The sequence below is a fragment of the Elephas maximus genome, chromosome 4 (genome assembly GCF_024166365.1).
Source record: "Elephas maximus indicus isolate mEleMax1 chromosome 4, mEleMax1 primary haplotype, whole genome shotgun sequence".
Classification (NCBI taxonomy): Eukaryota; Metazoa; Chordata; class Mammalia; order Proboscidea; family Elephantidae; genus Elephas; species Elephas maximus.
Genome location: NC_064822.1, coordinates 107,785,462 through 107,805,736, shown reverse-complemented (window position 1 = coordinate 107,805,736; position 20,275 = coordinate 107,785,462). Strand labels below are relative to the sequence as shown.

Genomic DNA, 20,275 nt, shown 5'->3' with positions numbered 1-20,275 from the left:
CTCATTGAGGGTCTCCGTCTTTTTCACTGGCCCCTGTACCATAAGCATAGAAACTGTATTTTCATCTCTGTATCCCCACACCAAGCACACTGCCTGATAGAAAGTAAAGATAGAAAGTAGGCACTCAATACTCATTGAAAGGCTAAATGAATGGATATTCTCTGGCTGTCCCAAATCAAAGATGTGTCTATCCTAGCCCAAATGAGTTTTACTGAAGATTCAATCTTGTGTAAACAGCCAAACCAGGTGAAGAATAGATAAAACAGAGCAAAAAGGTTTTCTGACTATTCTACCTACAGAAATGTAATAAACTTGATTCATGCAATATCATTTCTTATTTGGAGCTATGTAGACCCTGCATCTCTTCTGTCCCCTCCCCCAGCTCTTTAGAAGATTGGATCTGTATAGATGGCTCCTTTGTAAGCCTCTTGCTGGAGCTGTTACCATCCTAACTTTCTGGTGGTTAGCCACACTCGAAGTGAAAAAGTCTATTGGATTTATGATCAAAGCAAATTAATGTCCCTATGATGGCAATTGTGGTGGATTTAGGAGAAAAATAGGACTATAATGTTTATGTGTTTTTAATGTTTATAGGTTTGATGTTATAACCCTGATCCTGATGAGAATAGGTGTGACTGAGACTAGGTCATTAAAAAGGAGGTTATAGGCATGAAGAGTTTCTGCTAAGTACCCAAGCTCATAAATGCCTCCAAGTGGCTTTTTTTCATTTTTATGGGGCCGATCCTCAGATACCCACACACATAAAAGGGGTAAGAGGGATCCACTAGCCTCAGAGGGACTCCTGGCTCCAGCTTGCCCCACTCTACACTTGTTCCTTTGCTTCGACCCAAAAAACCACCATGTCTTGCCGTTCCTACCGAGTCAGCTCTGGTCGCCGGGTGGGCAATTTCAGCTCCTGCTCGGCAGTGACACCCCAGAGCCTGAACTGCTTCCGGGCCAGCTCTCTTTCCTGCAGGAGTGGGCTTGGATTCCGGGGCCTGGGCAGCTTTGGTAGCCGGAGTGTCACCACCTTTGGATCATACTCACCCCGGATAGCGGCTGTAGGCCCTCATCCCATCCGCTGTGGAGTTGGCTTTAGTGCTGGCAGTAGGGTGGCCTTTGGTTTTGGTGATAGAAGTGGTGTTGGTCTGGGTTTTGGTGCCGGCAATGGTGTTGGTCTTGGGTTTGGAGCTGGCAGTGGCCTTGGCTATGGCTTCTGCGCCCCTGGCTTTGGTTACCGAGTTGGAGGAGTTGGAGTCCCAGCAGCCCCATCTATCACAGCTGTGACTGTTAACCAGAGCCTGCTGACCCCTCTCAACCTGGAGATTGACCCCAATGCACAGAGAGTGAAGAAGGATGAGAAGGAGCAAATCAAGACCCTCAACAACAGATTTGCCTCCTTCATTGACAAGGTACCTATAATAGCTGAATATCTGTATCTGGGATAATGACAGCTGGAATGCACTGTGGTCCTCTTTCTCTTATGAAGAACTGGCCGAGGTCTGGGGCTTCAACCTGTACCCCAGATCCTTCAGGTGTCAAGAAAAGGCATCATGGTGTGATTTCTGGGTCACTCTGCTACTGCAGAGTAAGGACAAGCCTGAGGAAAACTGCATGGTGGGATAGACTAAGACAGTGTGTCTTCTGGAGGAAAGTGGAACATCCAGCCAAATATGAGGGCATTAGGCAAACTAAGACCTACCATCTGGTAACTTAAAAATATCTCCCAAAAAAGGCTGGAAACTTTAGGACTTCAGCCGGGTGTCGGCTGGTGTATGTTTAAAAGGTTTTATCCTTTGCGATCCTCAGGCTCTTTTTGAGGTTTTCACAGTTTCTGAGGCTGGGGAACAATATCTACACAGGTCTAGGAAAGTGGAGAATGGAGTTGAGTAATTTTGTATTAAAAAACAAAGAATTTTTTCAACAATCTTGATTGTTTTATAGTGAAATACTTATTATCTGAGTCTATACAGCCCAGATTACTTCTGATTCTCTATTTATAGTATTGTAGACACAGCTTGAGTTTAAACTCCTCCAAACTGTGAAACTTGAGTAATGAGCTTATTTACTGGGAGTATGTAGTTAGGCAAACCACATCATTTGAAACCATTCAAAAAAAGTTTTTTTCAGGATTAAATTCACTTGGGAGTCTAGTCCATAAAGGAGAGAACCCATAGCCCCACCAACATGGAGTATCAAGATTCATGCTGAGTTTCCTAGGTTGGGAGAAATGGTAGAGAATGACCACCAGTAATCACTGATCTTCAGGCTGATGTAGGGGAGCAGTGATGTGGATAAGCCAAAAGAACTGACATCTCACAAACCATGTCTCCAAGAAGCTAGAATGCTTTGATTGTGACTGAGAATGGAAATTAATCTGTGAGCTTCAGTTTTCTCGTCTCTAAAATGTGGGGGTTGGAGCAAATGATGTTTAAGTTTTTCTACAGCTCTACAAGTCTCAGACAATGGAATATCTTGGATGGTGGATATGACTTACAACCTGGTAATTCCCATCTCTAGTACCATACAATGAAGCCCCATCCATACAATGAAGACACCACCCCACCCTAAATGTATTTCACCCTGCTTCTCATTCTTTGCTGGAATGAATGACATAATTTTTTTTAGACATAGGCAAAACATTGGCTTAAGCAGAATCAATCTTCCTAACTTCCTGATGGAAGCTGGCTTATACCTTTCTTAGAAGGTAGAAGGGGAAGAAAGGCACTCAAGTGTTTTGGTTCAAAAGCCTCTACTTGTAGCTGAGCCTGACTGAGCATGAGAAGGGGATCACAGCCTTGCCCTTACAGCTTCTATCAAGTTAGAGGAGAAGTGACAGTCAGTAAAAGAGAGAACAATGTCAACACGTGGTTGGACTTCATCCTTAGCCATCTGAATAACTGGTCAACATGTGGGTGGCCCTTTCGAGCACTTCAATTGCCATTTCTTTACCCCTGTGAATCTAGGTGCGATTCCTGGAGCAGCAGAATAAGCTCCTAGAGACCAAGTGGAGCTTCCTCCAAGAGCAGAAATGCACCAGGAGCAACCTGGAGCCCCTCTTCGAGAGTTATATCAACAACCTGCGGAGGCAGCTTGACGCAGCGGCCAGTGACCAGGCTCGGTTAGAGGCTGAGAGGAACAACTTGCAGGATGTCCTTGAAGGCTTCAAGAAGAAGTGAGTGTCATCTCGACTGCACATTCTGAGGATGGTAGTGAGCTAGCCCCAAAAGCAGCAGCCACACTCAGATGAGAGCAGCTAGAAGGATCAGGGTTGAATGTGGGTTACAATACCCCGCCTGGGGGCAGGCAGGGGATTGGGACAGTGACATGTAACGTGGGAGGGGGAGGCTCTTGAGAAATAAGAAGACTTGAAATTGGGGGTGGGTATCCATTGCCGAGTCAGAATCGACTTGAAGGCAATGATTTTTGTTCTGGCCCATAGTTCTACCTGTGGGAATAGGTGAATTGATCCCAGAAGTAGGTGGCCTCTGATTTTGAAAACAGTGATCAGGTTCAGCCTTAAGTTGAGTCCTCTTTCCTCATTGGTCAAGTGAAATGACCATAAGTATTTTCTAACTGAGGAGCATAGCAGTGATCCAGACTTTCAGATCCCAAATCCCAATTTGAGGAAGTAAAAGGGATTTGGATAAACTGAGGGCTACTGGCTTATAAAAAGTCCTGAAGGTGGGAGAGAGAGGATGACAGCATGTGGGTGGCAGCAGAAAGCCATGCTTCTGGTTGGACCAAAGAGGTCTTAAAGGCCCACTGGGAAGTCAGAAATAATTGAGTCTCAGTTCAGAGTGAGAACTCACCGCCTCCCCCCCGCCCCAACCCCAATGCTTATCATCCCAGGTATGAAGAGGAGGTGTGCTCCCGGGCCAGTGCTGAGAATGAGTTTGTGGCTCTGAAGAAGGTAAGGGGGAGCAACAGGCCCAGGCAAACTTCCCTTCCGGATAGGCAAATGTTTTCTAGATGTCCTAGGAAACTGCCAGGTAGCCTTATGGGGTCTGGTACCATGTAAAGATAGTATAGAACCTCTAAGATCAAAACAGTTTCCCTTCAAAAGATGGATTTGGCCTCAGATTATTTAGGATTAGGTCTTCACAAAAACAGATGTCTAAAGAAATGACCTTTTAAGGGTCTTGAATTATCCAGATTTCTCCCTGCCTCTAAATAAGCATCAGAACTAAGATTGCATTTAGGGTGAGAATCCAGCAGTCACTGGGGGAGTTTTCACATTCCAGTGGGGGGAAAAACAATATTCTCTAAGCTTCATTTCCACCCTGTGACTTCATCACCCAACCTGAAAGCTCTGCGAGAATTGGCCTGATCTTCCCACCCATCTCTGGATTTGTCAAGGAGGGAAGGTGAAACAAACACAGAGGTAATGAGAATTTATCCTTCTCTCCTTTATGCAGGATGTGGATACAGCTTTCTTGAATAAATCTGACCTAGAAGCCAACGTGGATACCCTCACTCAGGAAATTGATTTCCTGAAAGCCCTATACATGGAGGTGAGGACTCATCCTCTCTCAGCCATCCATGGAGACCAGTGCTTGGCCTGAACTCCCGAAGGGCTTAGTCTGGGATGGCATATTTTCAAACATATGGTATCAACATCTTTTCTCCCACTCAAATCTATATGCTTTACATGTTGGTGTATCAAGAAGAGAAGGTAAGGTAAGCCAGCTTCTCAGCAGCCTTATTCAGGCCTTTGAATAAACTCTTTAGATCTATAGGATCCAAATCCTTATTGGTCAATCCAAAGGCTGGGATCTAGGAACCTCATGTCCCATTTATCAATTAAAAGCTCTGGGACACTTATTTTCCAGGAGATGTAAGAAACATTACCAGTTTGATCCAATTAGCCAATCCAACTTGCTACCTTTTGCTTCATAAGTGGTCTATTTGGTCTGTTTTTAAGCCAGAGCCAAATTTTTAGCACTAAGCGGGAGGGCTAAAGAAAACTCCCTCACCTAGCAGAGCAGTCCCAAAGCCCCTGGTTTTATTAAGGACTTGGAATACAGGAATTCCTAGATCATGAAGTCCTATAATACTGTCAGCTCTCAACAATCCATGGCCGGCACAGCCACTCTGTGGATAATCCAAAAAAAAAGCTTAAGCCTTAACATGGCCCCCTCTCCCCTCCGCCAAGTTCCTAGGGCCTCATGGTTTTAATAGTCCCCTAAGAAATGTTAGGTGAGTATTAGGTGAGGATAATAAAGGGATGTTTCCAAAGGTGTAACAAGGTTTCAAACTGAAATGGTTCTCAGATCTGTCTTTACACAGCCCTCTGTTTGGACTATCTACTGCTCTCCTTTGCTCTGAACCATGACATCCTGACATCCTGGGGACCCTGGGGCCCAGCCTAGACCACTGAAAGGGTCCCTGAGCCCATCCATCTTGTTGGTCCTCCAACACAGGAGATCCAGTTGCTGCAGTCACACATCTCAGAGACATCAGTCATCGTGAAGATGGACAACAGCCGGGACCTGGATCTCAATGGAATCATTGCTGATATTAAGGCCCAGTATGAGGAGATTGCCAGGCGTAGCCGGGCTGATGCTGAGGCCTGGTACCAGACCAAGGTGGGTAGCAGAGGCTTGGGTAAGGTTGTAGGCAGCAACTGGAGGGAAGACTCATGTACAACAGAGTGGGCCCAGTAGAGGTCTGAGGTCCCCAACTCAGTGGTGTCTGTGGTCTTGACCTGACCTTTAAACTCTTGGCACACCACCATCCCCAGTACGAAGAGATGCGAGTAACAGCCGGACTGCACTGTGACAACCTACGCAACACACGGGATGAGATCAATGAGCTGACCCGCCTGATTCAGAGGCTGAAGGCAGAGATTGAGCATGCCAAGGCTCAGGTAGGAAAAGACGAGTGGAAACCCCAGAGGAAAGAGGGGCAGGTTCCCAAGCTTTGGGGAGCCCCAAGTCTGATGATGTAGAGGACCAAGGATCAAGACTCAAAAACAAAGGCATGGAGGGATTCATCTAAGAAGGCTTTCTAGAGGAGAAAAATGTGGAAGGAAGGGGGAGTCTACCATATGAAAGGAAAGGCCGGGAGCAGACTCAGACAGGCAAGGCGAGGCAGAAAAAATAGGTTTTCTCTTTGGACCCCATGGGTCTTGAGGCAGAATAAATAAGGAAGGGCAAATCAGAGGAGGTAGAAACTGAAAGAAAGCAACAGTACTTGTCCCTGATGACATCAAACCACAGAGTCACCAATCTATGGAGAGGCAGCCCCCAAAGTGGCACCAAGCTGTGTTCCTACCAGCAGGGAATAGGGTTTCTAATCCCACTTGGGGATTCCCCCACTCCTGGCCCCTGCCAAAGCCCACCTGCATTCTGCCCTCCCTGCAGCGCGCCAAGCTGGAAGCCGCAGTGGCCGAGGCAGAGCAGCAGGGTGAGGCAGCCCTCAATGATGCCAAGTGCAAGCTGGCTGAGCTGGAGGCTGCCCTGCAGCAGGCCAAGCAGGACATGGCACGGCAGCTGCGTGAGTACCAGGAGCTGATGAACACCAAGCTGGGCCTGGACATCGAGATCGCCACCTACAGACAGCTGCTGGAGGGCGAGGAGAGCCGGTGAGTGCTCTCAGTGCAGCGTGACAGGGTGAGGCCAGGCTTAGGCATCTAGAAAGACTGACTAAGGGGACTGGGGAGAACCAGGTGAAGAAGTGCTGAAAAGAGCAATCTCTAGAGGTGATGATACCTCTTCTGCAAACATTAGTCTGAAGTTGCCCCTTGGCAAGGGATTGGAGGAAGGCTCCAGATCAGTGTCCCCCAAATGCAAGTTTGTAGACAAGTTGCACCAGGCCCACAAGGTGTTTTACTTGGTTGGTGAATTTATTACAAAAAAACAATAATACATTTCCTTAGATATTTTGATTCAATAGTTTTGGGGCCAGGACCATGTAGTTTTTCAAAACCCAGATGCATGCATAGCCAGGGGTGAGGGCTGCTGGTCCACTTGACCCCTTGGCCAAGAAAACCCTTTTTATAGCAAGTAGGTTTTCAGAGAACAACAGTGCTTGTGAACTGACTTGTTTCTTCCTCTCCAGGATCTGTGAAGGTGTCGGACCAGTGAACATATGTAAGAAACTTAAGTCTTTTCCCTCTTGATAAATTTCTCCCCAAATTGCCTTTAAACTCAGGCCCACCGTGGGGTCAGGAGCCTGCCAAGAAGATGGCAGGGCTGGCCCTGAGAGTCAGGGGAGGAGGGACCATGTGGTCCCTGGCCTGGGAGCACATCCTTAGCCAAAGTCTAAGGTCTGCCAAGAGCTTGCCTTGCCCAGAGCAATGCATTCACAAAGGTTTGCAGCAGCTACAAGGTAGAAGAAGGTTCCAGGAAGGAGTCAGTCTTTCTTGCTTTGAGTGGCCTTGTCCTTCAAGTGCAAAGGCCAAGGAAAGGCTCGTGCCAGGAAATTTTCTTACCACTGATGGCAGGGGAGGGAACAAGGCTGAACAGAAGTCCCACCTGCTGCTGAGGCCAGACAATCAAAGCACTGATTGTGCCCAAATCATTAAGGGCTGTGCTGGCCACTGTGGAGTGGGGGCACAAAGAAGTACAAAAGCTAGTCCCCGCTCTCTACAGTTGTAGTCTTCTTGAGGAGATGAGTCCTATCCACCATCAACCTAATCTTCAAAGGATCCCTGGAGGGAGGAGTAGGCATTTGGCATCCCTGCATACCCAGAGATAACACATGATTTGCCCAAAGCTAGTCAGTGGCACAGCCAGAATCCAAACCCAGGTTTCTGACTCCAAAATCATAAACATTCCCTAGTGTGTGGTGGAACCAAGTGCTAAAGCGGGTGGGTCAGAGCTCCTAGTGCTCAGGAAAAAACACCCACATAGAGGGGGAGGCAGCAGGAAGTGGCTTTCTGCAGGAGGTTAGGCTTACCTCGACATCACAGACGGCAGGAAGGATTCTGCTAAGAGGAGAGGGCAGAGGAAGCTGTGTCTCTGCAGATGAGGGCTGGTCTAAACCAGGTTTAGTCAGATAGGGCAGAGGGTATGCCCAGGGGAGACCAAAGAGCTACAGAGCAAAGGGGCTGCTGCTGGGTCAGAAGAGTAGGGATAGGGGCTAGTGTTGGAGGGTTTCTTGTGTGCTCATCTAGGTGGACATGTGAGGACCAGAAGGGGCATAATACTATTGGAAGGGAAAACCCTTGTGGTTTTATGGAGGTCAATGTTACACCTGCCTATATAATCCAGCTCAGCTCCCTACCCCTCCCAAACACAATTCAATGGGATTTTGGCTACATCTAATTGATAGTCAACCCATGGATATATGCACACAACTGGTGAATTCGCTGGAGTCTCCCATTTTAATCTAGATGTTTGACCTTAGTGTAATCACCCAGACTAGAGAAGGAAAAAATGGGTACTGACTGTGTAGACAATAGGGACCACTTCTATCCAGGCCACTTCCGCTGATGGTGGTCCCGGGCCGCCAGACCCCCAGATGCAGCCCAGCAGGGAGCATGGAGAACTGGGCCCCTGGGCCCGTCGGGAGCGCCCTGGAATGGGCAATCTCTCTGACCGTTTCTTCCTCCCGCAGCGGTCAGCAGCTCCCGCGGCGGCGTGGTGTGCAGCCCCGAACCCTTTGTCCCCAGCTCCGCCCTCTCCCGCAGCGGGGTCGCCTGCAGCTCAAGTTTGGGCGGGGCTCGGGTGTCCGCGGCCAGCCGGGACCTGCTGGTCTCGGGCACCAGGGCCGGCTCGGTGCTCGTGGGCGAGGCCTGCGCCCCCAGTGTCCCCTGCACCCTGCCCATCGAAGGGGGCTTCAGCAGCTGCAGCGGCGGCCGCAGCAGCGTCCGCTTTGTCTCCACCACCACCTCTTGCCGGACCAAGTACTGAGAGCCAAGCCCCAGACAGCCACTGCCGAGAGAGAAACCAGCTCAACCTCCCCTGCTTCTGTTCCCCGACGCGTAGACTCGGCGCCTGAGACATCTCCAGCCACCCTCCTGCCAGGAAGCCGCCACTCGACTCTCCCCAGCGGCTGTTCTGCCTGGCCAGGATTTGTCACCATGTAGATGCCCCATCCACAGCTCCTAACTCCCCATTTGTTTCCTTTGGACCATCCAGCTGAATAGCCTCAAGAAGTGCAAATTTGACAAGAGAATCACACAACTCGGACAGAAGGGGAGAGAAAGAACAGTTCACACCCGAAAAGAATGTGTTTGAGCATAGTCATCCTCAGTCATCATCATGCAGGCTTTGGACTAATTTGGGGAGTGGAGAGTTGACTGTCCATACACAAGCGTCTTGTCTTTAGCCCACCGCCCTTTGCTTTCTTCCTCTTCCTTTCCCTAGAAGGAGAAGGTTCTTTCCTTCTGTTCACCATCTAAAAAGATCCAAAGTCCTTGGTGGCCCAAGGGACCCCTAAGTCCCCTGAAATAGTTCCTCTCCCAGTGGCATATGTACTAGCTGTTTCTCTTCTTGGGTTCTTGGTTTAAGTCGGGCCTGTGAGTCTACACATGGGTGGGGTACATGGAGAGGTGGGCTTTGCAGCACTCAAGGTACCCTTGCCCCATTGTGGTGTAAGGCCCAGTCCTACCTACTGAAGGAAGTTTTGTACCTGCAAGCTCCAGTGAGGGCTGGGAGTGAGGGTGGGTGCCTGTCTATACTACTCTTTGTGTTCCTGGGTTTTCAATAAACTTGCCAAGCTAACTTCACAAAGACTCTGGCCTCTCCTTCTGAATCACACTGGGATTAGGGAAGATTCCTGCCTAGACTCCACCCTACTGAGGGCCTGCCAGGGGCAGAGTCTGGTGTCCTGGGCACAGGAGACACACTGAGGAAAGAGGACTCAGATCCTTCCCTGAGGTGGCTCACAGTCCAGCAAGGGAGAAGAGGCATGTAGCAAAGGCCCTGAAAGCAAGGGCCAAGCAGCCTGCTTCTCTCCAGGTATGCCTCATACCCACAGGTGTCCTCCCACCACCCAAGGCAAACCTATATAGCTATTACGCAGATCCCATCCCATCCAATTCTTCTGGGATCATTGCAGGGACCTCCCAGTCTTTCTGCCCTCACTTTTAAACCCATCCAATTCATTTACCATGATGCTGAAGGTCCCTGGGTGGCACTAACAGTTTATGCTCGACTGCTAACTGATTTGAGCTCAGCTGCTAACTGAAAGGTTAACAGTTCAAACCCACCCAGCACTGCCATGGGAGAAAGATCTGGCAATCTGCTGCCATAAAGATTACAGCCAAGAAAACCCTGTGGAGCTCAGTTCTACTCTGTAAGACATGGGGTCACCATGCTGCTAGACAGATCTTTCTCACATAGAAAACTGATCATGACTCTCGCCTGTTTATGGCCCTCAGTGGCTCCCTATTGCCTTCTAGAAATAACCTAAGCTCCTTAAGAGGGCATGCAAAGTGTGATCTGCTTAAACATTTTCACCTGCCGTCATCCTTTCCATGCACCCCACTTCCAACATTTCACCTTTTTTTTTCATCCTTTCAGCAAACATTTGATATGTGCCTACTACACAACAGGATACACAATCAACACCCATGGAAGCAGCAAGTCAAGAAATCAAAAGACACATTGCTTTGGGCAAATCTGCTGCAAAAGACCTCTTTTAGAGTGTTGAAAAGCAAAGATGTCACCTTGAAGACTAAGGTGCACCTGACCGAAACCATGGTGTTTTCAATTGTCTCCTATGCATGTGAAAGCTGGATGATGAATAAAGAAGACTGAAGAAGAATTGGTGCCTTTGAATTATGGTGTTGGAGAAGAACATTGAATATACAATGGGCTGCAAAAAGAATGGACAAATCTGTCTTGGAAGAAGTACAACCAGGATGCTCCTTAGAAGCAAGAATGGCGAGGCTACACCTCAAATACTTTGGACATGTTGTCAGGAGGGATCAGTCCCTGGAGAAGGACATTATGCTTGGTAGAGGGTCAAAGAAAAAGAGGAAACCCTCAATGAGATGGATTGACATAGTGGCTGCAACAGTAGGCTTAAGCATAGCAACGATTGTGAGGATGGCACAGGACCAGGCAGTGTTTCCTTCTGCTGGCACCTAACAACAACAGCAGCACAACAGGCATGATTCTGGGAGAATACTAGTGAACAAGATTTGATTTTTGCCCTCAAAGAGCTTATAGTCCAGTCTGATAGATGGACTGGTAAACAAGCAATTATGATTCAACATGCTAAGTACTGTATTAAAAGTAGAACCAATGCTACAACGGACAGAGAAGAAACCCAACTCAGACTTTGGGCTTCATTGAAAGCTTCCTGGAGGATGTGATATGAAGGATGGTAAGTCAGCCTTACTAAGAAAAGGAAGTATCCCAAGCAGAGGCAACAGCACGTGCAAAAGCAGGAGGTTGGAGAGAACATGACAAGTTTGGGGGCCTGTCTATAGTTGAGTATGACTATAGGATAGAATGTAAGAAAGCACACAGTGGGGATAGGAATCGGCCAAGGCACAGTCATGATCAGAACCCTGGGCATAGCTCCACTAGGGCACATACCTCGGCCAGCACTCTAAGAACCTTCAGGTTGCTCTGTTCACAGCCTAAGGCATGCCTGACCCTGGACTCATCAACCTACCTGATCTCCTGCTTCCAGGGGCTCCTGGCCTCCCACCTCATCTCCCATGTGAAAAGTCACACACAACCTTCAGACAGCAGCAACACCAAAACTGCCCCCACTTGGTCTTGGTGCCTCTTCTCAGCTAGACCTACACCGACGCTACACCACTTATCAATTATTGTCTCAGCTTAAAATTCACCCTTCATTGCCTGTACTGTGAAAATGGATATGTTCCCCTTAAGTATTTTTCCTTTGCCAGCCAGTGCATTGTTAAGCTTTGTCAGTAGATATTGCAATAGACTTTGGAGAGACATTACAGAGAAACATAAAACAGAGGGATCAAAAAGAAAACAAATAATAAAATGGTAGACTTAAATAACACCATATTAATGATTACATTAAATGTAAATTTTCTAAACATATCAATTAAATGACAGAGATGGTCAGATTGGGTTTTCTAAAAAAAAAGATTCACATGTATGCTGTCCACAAGATATTGCTATTCCCAAGATACTCACTTTAAATATAAAGACTTAGGTCCAAACTAAAAGGATGGAAACAGATATACCATGAAAACAATAATCAAAAGAAAGCTGGAGCAACAATATTAATATTAGGCCAAGTAGATTTTAGAACAAGGAATATTACCAGCAATAAAGAGAGACATTATATAAAACTAAGAGGGTCAATTCACCACGAAAACAACAATTTCTAAATGCATATGTACCTATGCATCTAACAACAGAGCTTTAAAATTCATGAAGCACAGTCTGATAGAACTGAAATGAGAAATAGGCAAATCCACAACTGTACTTGAAAATTTAAGCACTCCTCTTTTAGTAATCAATAGAACAAGTAGACAGAAAGTCAGTAAGGATGTAGGCTTGAATAACACTATCAGCTGACCTGACTTAACTGACATTTTTAAAACACTGCACTGCAAAACAGAAAAATACACATTTTTTTTTTAAATTGCAAGCAGGGAATATTCACCAAGATAGATGATATCTGGGCTATAAAACAAATCTTAGCAAGTTTAAAGACTCAAGCCAACATAACACATGTTCTCTGACCGTAATAGAATTAAATTACATATCAATATCAGAACTGTATCTGTAAAATCCTCCAAATATTTGAAAATCAAGCAACACGTGTCTAAATAACAAGTGGATCAAAGAGAACGTCACAAGGGAAATTAGGAAGTATTTTTACTTGAATGAAACTAAAAATACAATATATCAAATTCATGGGATACAGTTAAGCAGTTCCTAGAAAGTTTATAGCATTAAATTCTTAAACTGGAATAGAATAAAAGTCATAAATAAACGAGCTAAGCTTTCCCGTTAAGAAATTAGAAAGAGAATAGTAAACTAAACACAAAGTAAGCAGAAGAAAAGAAATAAAGAGTATAAAATAATGATGTTGAAAAGCAGAAAAAAATAGATAAAATTAATAAAACTAATACCTGGTTCTTTCAGAAGATCAATAAAATTGATAAATCTCTAGCCAAAATGACTGAGAAAAAAAGACAAAAATTAGCAATATTAGGGATGAACAAGGGAACATCTCTACAGACCCTATTGATACCAAAAGGAATATTACAAACAGCTTTATACTCAAAAATTTTACAACTCAGATGAAATGAACCAATTTCTTGAAAGTCACAAATTGTCAAAACTCATTCGAGAAGAAACAGACAAACTGAAACAAGGGCCGGCTTCATGGGTGTACAACCTGTGTACTCCCACAGAGCTCTACATACAAAGGCACCATGCAGGGTGCCATGGATTGAGTTGTGTTCCCCCAAAATGCGTGTCAACTTGGCTATCTATGATCCCCAGTATTGTGTGATTGTCCACCATTTTGTCACTTGATGTGATTTTCCTATGCTTGTAAACCCTACCTCTGTGGTGTTAATGAAGTGGGATTAGTGGCAGTTATGTTAATAAGATACAAGATTACATTGTATCTTAAATCAATTTCTGTTGAGATATGAAAGAGAGAAGTGAGGAGAGAGGCATAGAAATCTCATACCACCAAGAAACAAGAGTCAGAAGACAAGCACGTCCTTTGGATCTGGGGTCCCTCTAGTGAGAAGCTAGCTCCTCAACTGGGGAAGACTGATGACAAGGACCTTTCTCCAGAGCCAACAGAGAGAAAAAGCCTTCCCCTGGAGCTGGCACCCTGAATTTGGACTTCTAGCCTCTTAGATTGTGAGACAATAAATTTCCCTTAGTGAAAGCCAGCCACTTGCAGTATTTCTGTTATAGCAGCACTGGATGACTAAGACACATGATCTAACACTCTGCTGTCACTATCTTGAAATTCTTGTTAATTTTTAACAAGGGGCCCTACATTTTTATTTTTCACTGGACCCCACAAATTGTATAACTAGTCCCGCCTGAACAGTTCTATATTAAAAAATTGTGTGTACAGTTTAAAGCCTTCCAACAAAGAAAACTCCAGGCTCAAATGCTTTCCCTGGTGAATTCCACCAAACGTTTTAAAAAGAATTCAACATAGACTTTTCCAGAAAATGTGAGGAGAGAAAATTCTTTTTATGAGAACAGCATTACCTGATACCAAAACTAGGTCAAGACATTATAAGAAAAGAAAACTACACACCAATATCCCTCATGAACATACACATAAAAATTCTAAACGATGTATTAGTAAACCCAACAGCAATATATAAAAGAATAACATTTTTTTTAATATTTTACATATTGCTCAAAATATAGACAAATGTGAAACCTAAAATTATAAAACTTCTAAAGTAAAACATAGGAGAAAATCTTGGTGATCTTGGGTTAGACAAAGATTTCTTAGATACAACAGCAAAGCACAATTTTAAAAAAAAAATTACAAATGGACTTCATTCAATTTTAAAACTTTTGCTCTGCAAAGGACACTATTCAAAAAATGAAAAGACAAGCCATAGACTGGGAGAAAACATTTTCATATCTCATAGCTAGTGCTCAGTAGACGCTAGATAAACAGAGGAGCAGGCTTCACCCAGGAACTTCTGCAGAGAGGCAGAGAAGTGTCAAGATCACGGGTAATTGTGCTCTGATAGTATCTCGCTGGCTCATTAGTTTTCCTGTTTGTTGTCTGACCTCTCCTACTAGAATATAAGCTTCATTAGGGCAATGACCTTGGCTTTCAGGTCTATCCCTGTATCTTCAGGACCTAGAGCAGCGCCAGGTATGCAGGAAGTTTCAGTAAATATTTGTAGAACTATTGAATTAGGAGAGGGGTGACAGGGACATAAATTGGAAAACCAAACCCATTGCTGTCAAGTTGATCCTGACTCATAGCGACCGTGTAGTACAGAATAGAACTGCCCCACAGAGTTTCCAAGGAGCAGCTGGTGGATTTGAACTGCCAACCTTTTGGTTAGCAGCCATAGCTCTTAACCACTACACCACCAGGGTTGCCACTGGGACATAAGGAAATGCATATTCTCAGCACCTCCCACAGAAGGCCAAGCTGTCATGTTCCAGGCACTAGACAAGACTGGCTAGCCTGGAGTGGCTCACATTCCTGCCCAAAGTCAGTCACGCCCCTCATGCTCCGCCTGCTGACCAAATGTCTTGGCAGTGCTGATTACCAACCAAACCAAATCCACTGCGTCAAGTCAATTCCGACTCACAGCGACCCTATAGGACAGAGTAGAACTGCCCCGTAGAGTTTCCAAGGAAAGCCTGGTGGACTTGAACTGCCAATGTTTTGGTTAGCAGCCATAGCACTTAACCACTACACCACCAGGGTTTCCAGTTACCAACCACCTGGTAAGAATTTGGGATGACAAAGCACATTCAGGAGAACTTTCCTCTGGAAACCATGGCCACAGACTAGCAGACTCTCCTATCATTTTTTCTTCTGTGTTGGAACCCTTACCTCTATCCATTATTTAAAAAGCCCATTTCATCTGTCCCATAACAGAGGAAATGTTGTTGTTGTTAGGTGCCATTGAGTTATTTCCAACTCATAGCAACACTATGTACAACAGAATGACATACTGTCCGGTCCCATGCCATCCTCACAATTGTTGCTATGTTTGAGCTCGTTGTTGCAGCCACCATGTCAATCCATCTCTTTGAGGATCTTCCTCTTTTTCGATGGCCTATTTTACCAGGCATGATGTCCTTCTCCAGGGACTGGAGTTGAGATGAAGCTCACCATTCTGGCTTCTAAGGAACATTCTGGCTATACTTCTTCCAAGATAAATTTATTTATTCTTCTGGCAATACATGGTATACTCAATATCCTTTGCCCAACACAGTAATTCAAAAGCATCAATTCTTCTATCTTCCTCATTCATTGTCCAGCTTTCACATGCATGAGGCAACTGAAAATACCATGGCTTGGGTCAGGCACACCTTAGTCCTCAAAGTAACGTCTTACTTTTTAACACTTTAAAGAGGTCTTTTGCAGCAGATTTGCCCAATGCAATACGTTATTTGATTTCTTGGCTGCTGCTCCCATGGATGTTGATTGTGGATTTAAGTAAAATAAAATCCTTGACAACTTCAACATTTTCTCCAATTATCATGATGTTGCTTATTGGTCCAGCTGTGAGGATTTTTGTTTTCTTTTTTTATGTTGAGGTGTAATCCATACTGAAGGCTGTGGTCTTTGATCTTCATCAGTAAGTGCTTCAAGTCCTCTTCACTTTCAGCCAGCAAGGTTGTGCCATCCACATAATACAGGTTGTTAATGTGTCTTCCTCCAATCCTGATACCTTGTTCTTCTTCATATAGTCCAGCTTCTCAGATTATTTGCTCAGGATACAGACAATAAGTATGGTGAATGGATACAACCCTGACACACACCTTTCTTGATTATAAACCACACAATATCCCCTTGTTCCATTTGAACAATTGCCTCTTGGTCTATGTACGGGTTCCACATGAGCACGATTAAGTGTTCTGGAATTCCCATTCTTCAAAATGTTATCCATAATTTGTTATGATCCACACAGTGGAATACCTTTGTACGGTCAATAAAACACAGGTAAACATCTTTCTGGTATTCTCTGCTTTAAGCCAAGATCCACCTGACATCACCAATGATACCCCTGGTTCCATGTCCTCTTCTGAATCCAGCTTGAATTTCTAGCAGTTCCCTGTCAATGTACTGCTGCAGTCATTTTTGAACTATCTTCAGCAAAATTTTACTTGCAGGTGATAGTCATGACATTGTTTGATAATTTTCACATTCTCTTGGATCACCTTTCTTTGGAATGGGCGCAAATATAGATCTCTTTCAGTCTGCTGGCCAGTGAGCTGTCTTCCAAATTTCTTGGCATAGATGAGTGAGCGCTTCCAGCGTTGTATCCGTTTATTGAAACATCTCAGTTGGTATTCCGTCAATTCCTGAAGCCTTGTTTTTTGCCAGTGACTTCGGTGCAATTTGGACTTCTTCCTTCAGTACCATTGGTTCTTGATCATATGCTGCTTCCTGAAATGGTTGAATGTTGCCCAAAATCTTTTTGGTACAGTGACTCTGTGTATTCCTTCTATCTTCTTCTGGTGCTTCCTGTATCATTCAGTATTTTGCCCATAAAATCCTTCAATATAGCAAGTCAAGGCTTGCACTTTTTCTTCTGTTCTTTCAATTTGAGAAATGCCGAGCATGTTCTTCCTTTTTGGCTTTCTAACTCCAGATCTTTGCACATTTCATAACCATCCCCACAGACGCCCCCAGGCCCTTATTGGCCTTGCTAACCCTTCCAGGCCAAAGTCTCTGATGCCAGGGCTCAGCCTCCTGGAGAGAAGTGCAGAGAGAGTTAAAATAGTTAACAATTAAGACTGTACTGCCATCAACCAATAAGAAAGGATAACAGCTGTCACACTGCAACAGCATGTCACCTGAAGACCAGCCCAGGACTCGAAACTGTTTGTCTCTGCAGCTCCCTGTTCCCCTCCCCAAGGAGGCAGAAGAAAATTCTTTAAAAAGTGCAGGTGAAAAGGGTGGGCTTTCTCTAGATGACCCCAGAGGGGTTGAACCAGGACCCCTGGGGACACCGCAGAGAGAGCCAATCTACCTCAGCAAAAGGAAGGGCTTTCCAGAACTAACAATGGATTGGGCTGACATGGGTGGTAGTGAAATCCCATTCATGGAGGTATGCAAGCCCAATCAGGGCATGTTCCGGGTAGAAATCTTAAAGAGGTGTTTGGGCTAAGGTCCCATTCAAACCTGAAAATCTATGATTGTGGAAACTGAGTTCCCTTTTTTCTCTTGTATTCTTCCCCTAGAGCCAAAGATCCACCTATCATGTGTCATTCAAGGCAGTGTATAGATAGACTGGCCAGGGCAATGCATATCAGAAAATGGCTTGGGGATGGAGCCCACATGCCCCAACCCCATCCATGTACCCTTAAGCCTGGTCTTGAGTATCCCAAGCCTATCCGGGTTGCTCCTCCAGAAAGCAGACCAGGGCTCAGATCCAGTCAGAAGCTGACACTTGGAGCCTTTCCTGGGGGTAGGATCTCCTGTGGCCTAGCCTGAGGACCCGCTTAAGGGGAGAAATTACTTTATACCCCCACCTCCAAGAGTCCAGACCTTAGCATCTGCTGCCCCCTTTGCTAGGCTCTCAGCAAAGCAGTTTATTTTCATGGAAGGTGGTGTAGGGGTAAAACCCATGGACTCTGGTGTAGGCAAACCTGGGTTGAAATGCCAGGTCCTCTGTTTACTGGCTGTGTGACGAAAGGTAATAATAGGCCACAATAATACTTAACATAACTGAACTGAGCAGTGTTTCAAGTGCTTTTTGTGCTTTAATTCTCTTAATACGCTTAAATGGTAGATTCTTTTGTTATTTCCCATTTGACAGATGCCAAAACTGAGGCACAAGGAGGTTAAGTAAGTGGTGGAAGCAAAGACACTCTGACTCCAGAGCTCATACTCTTCACCACCATGTTGTCTGCCTGCAAATCTCAATAAGCCTCTTGACTGTCCATAAAATGGGGAACTATTTCCCACTTCAATTTGTTCTCGTGGAGATCACATACAATGATACAGCTACAGTGCTTAGTCTAGCACATAGTGGGTACACAACGAATGGTTACTATTGGAAACCCTGGTGGTGTAGTTGTTAAGTGCTGTAGCTGCTAACCGAAAGGTTGGCAGTTCCATCCCACCAGCCAGTCCTTGGAAACTCTATGGGGCTGTTCTACTCTGTCCTATAGGGTCACTATGAGTCAGAATCAACCCGACAGTAATGGGTTTGGGTTTTTTCTGGTTTATTGGTTTGGTGATGGCAGTGATATCTATTACTGTTATTTCCACTTTTGTTATTAATGAGAGCAGCTGTGGTCAGCAACTCGACCACTCCGGTACAAAACAGGGCTGGATATAGAGTGTCAGAAGACTCTTTCCAATGTCCAAAGTGCTGGAGACCTGAGCCACAAGCAGGCACTCTCTAACCTTTCCTGCTCCTGAAGTGAGGGCCAACCTCCACAGGGCTAGCTGTAGGAGTTTGCTGCCCTCTGCCGGCTTCAACTTCAGAAGAGACACTGTGCAGGGGGTTTTCAAAGTAGAATTGCCAGCAAGATTATGGGGTTTTGGGGATATAGTGGGGCAGTTCTACTCTGTCCTCTAGGGTCACTATGAGTCAGAATCGACTGGACGGCAGTGGGTTTGGTTTGGTTTTTTGGTATATAGTGGGGAAGGAGAAGGGAGAGGGCTTAGAGTCTTTTAAAAGTATTTTTCTCAAAAAATTGTGTTTAGGACAAAACATTTCAACAAAGAACAGCAAATTTTAAGGAGAAATTCACCCCCTCTCTCACCAGCCCAATATGGCACTATTTTTACCATCCTGTGTTGGTTTTTGTTCCTACATGCACAGAAAACTACAGCCTTGAAGCAGGAAAGAGTTGTGGAGGGATCGGGGTCCATGGTTCTCAAACGGTGTGCTCCTTGGGATTCAGGGGCCAACACTTCTCACAAAGTGACGTTTTCTGCCAAACATCCAATAAACTGTCCTAGAGATCCATTGGTTTATCCATTCAATCAGCCAACAAATATTAACCAGGCACGTACTTCCAACACTGTTCTAAGTGCTTGGGATTCATCAGCGAACAAAGCCAAAAAAATGCCTGCTCCCATGGAGTTTACATTTTTAGAGTTACTGTTGATGTTGTTTGTTAGGTGTCCTGCAGTTTGTTTGACTCATAGTGACTGTATGTACCAAGGAATAAAACATTGCCCAGTCCTGTACCATCCTCACAATAATTGTTATTCTTGAACCCACTGTTGCACCCACTGTGTCAAACCATCTCATTGAGGTTCTTCCTCTTTTCTGCTGACCCTCTACTTTACCAAGCATGATGTCCTTCTCCAGGGACTGGTCCCTCTGATAACATGTCCAAAGTGCATGAGATGAAGTCTTGCCATCCTTGCTTCCAAGGAACATTCTGACTGTACTTCTTCCAAGACAGATTTGTTCATTCTTCTGGCAGTCCGTGGTATATTCAATATTCTTCACCAACACCGTAATTCGAAGGCATCAATTCTTCTTTGGTCTTCCTTATTCATTGTCCAGCTCTCACATGCATAAAAGGCGATTGAAAATACCATGGCTGGGTCAGGCTCACCTTTAGTCCTCCAAGTGACATCTTTGCTTCTGAACACTTTAAAAAGGTCTCTTGCAGCAGATTTGCCCAATACAATATGTTGTCTGATTTCTTGACTGCTGCTTCCATGGGCGTTTATT

The 20,275-nt window shown here is 45.2% G+C and overlaps 1 protein-coding gene across 1 annotated transcript; it reads left to right on the top strand.

Moving 5' to 3' along the window:
- The first annotated feature begins 860 nt into the window (after positions 1-860).
- On the top strand, positions 861-8,858 carry KRT84 (keratin 84). The gene is made up of 9 exons (XM_049883202.1): positions 861-1,412; positions 2,967-3,175; positions 3,853-3,913; positions 4,419-4,514; positions 5,424-5,588; positions 5,744-5,869; positions 6,366-6,586; positions 7,063-7,094; positions 8,563-8,858. The coding sequence occupies exons 1-9, from the start codon at positions 861-863 to the stop codon at positions 8,856-8,858; spliced, it is 1,758 nt and encodes a 585-aa protein (XP_049739159.1).
- Positions 8,859-20,275: the final 11,417 nt, after the last annotated feature.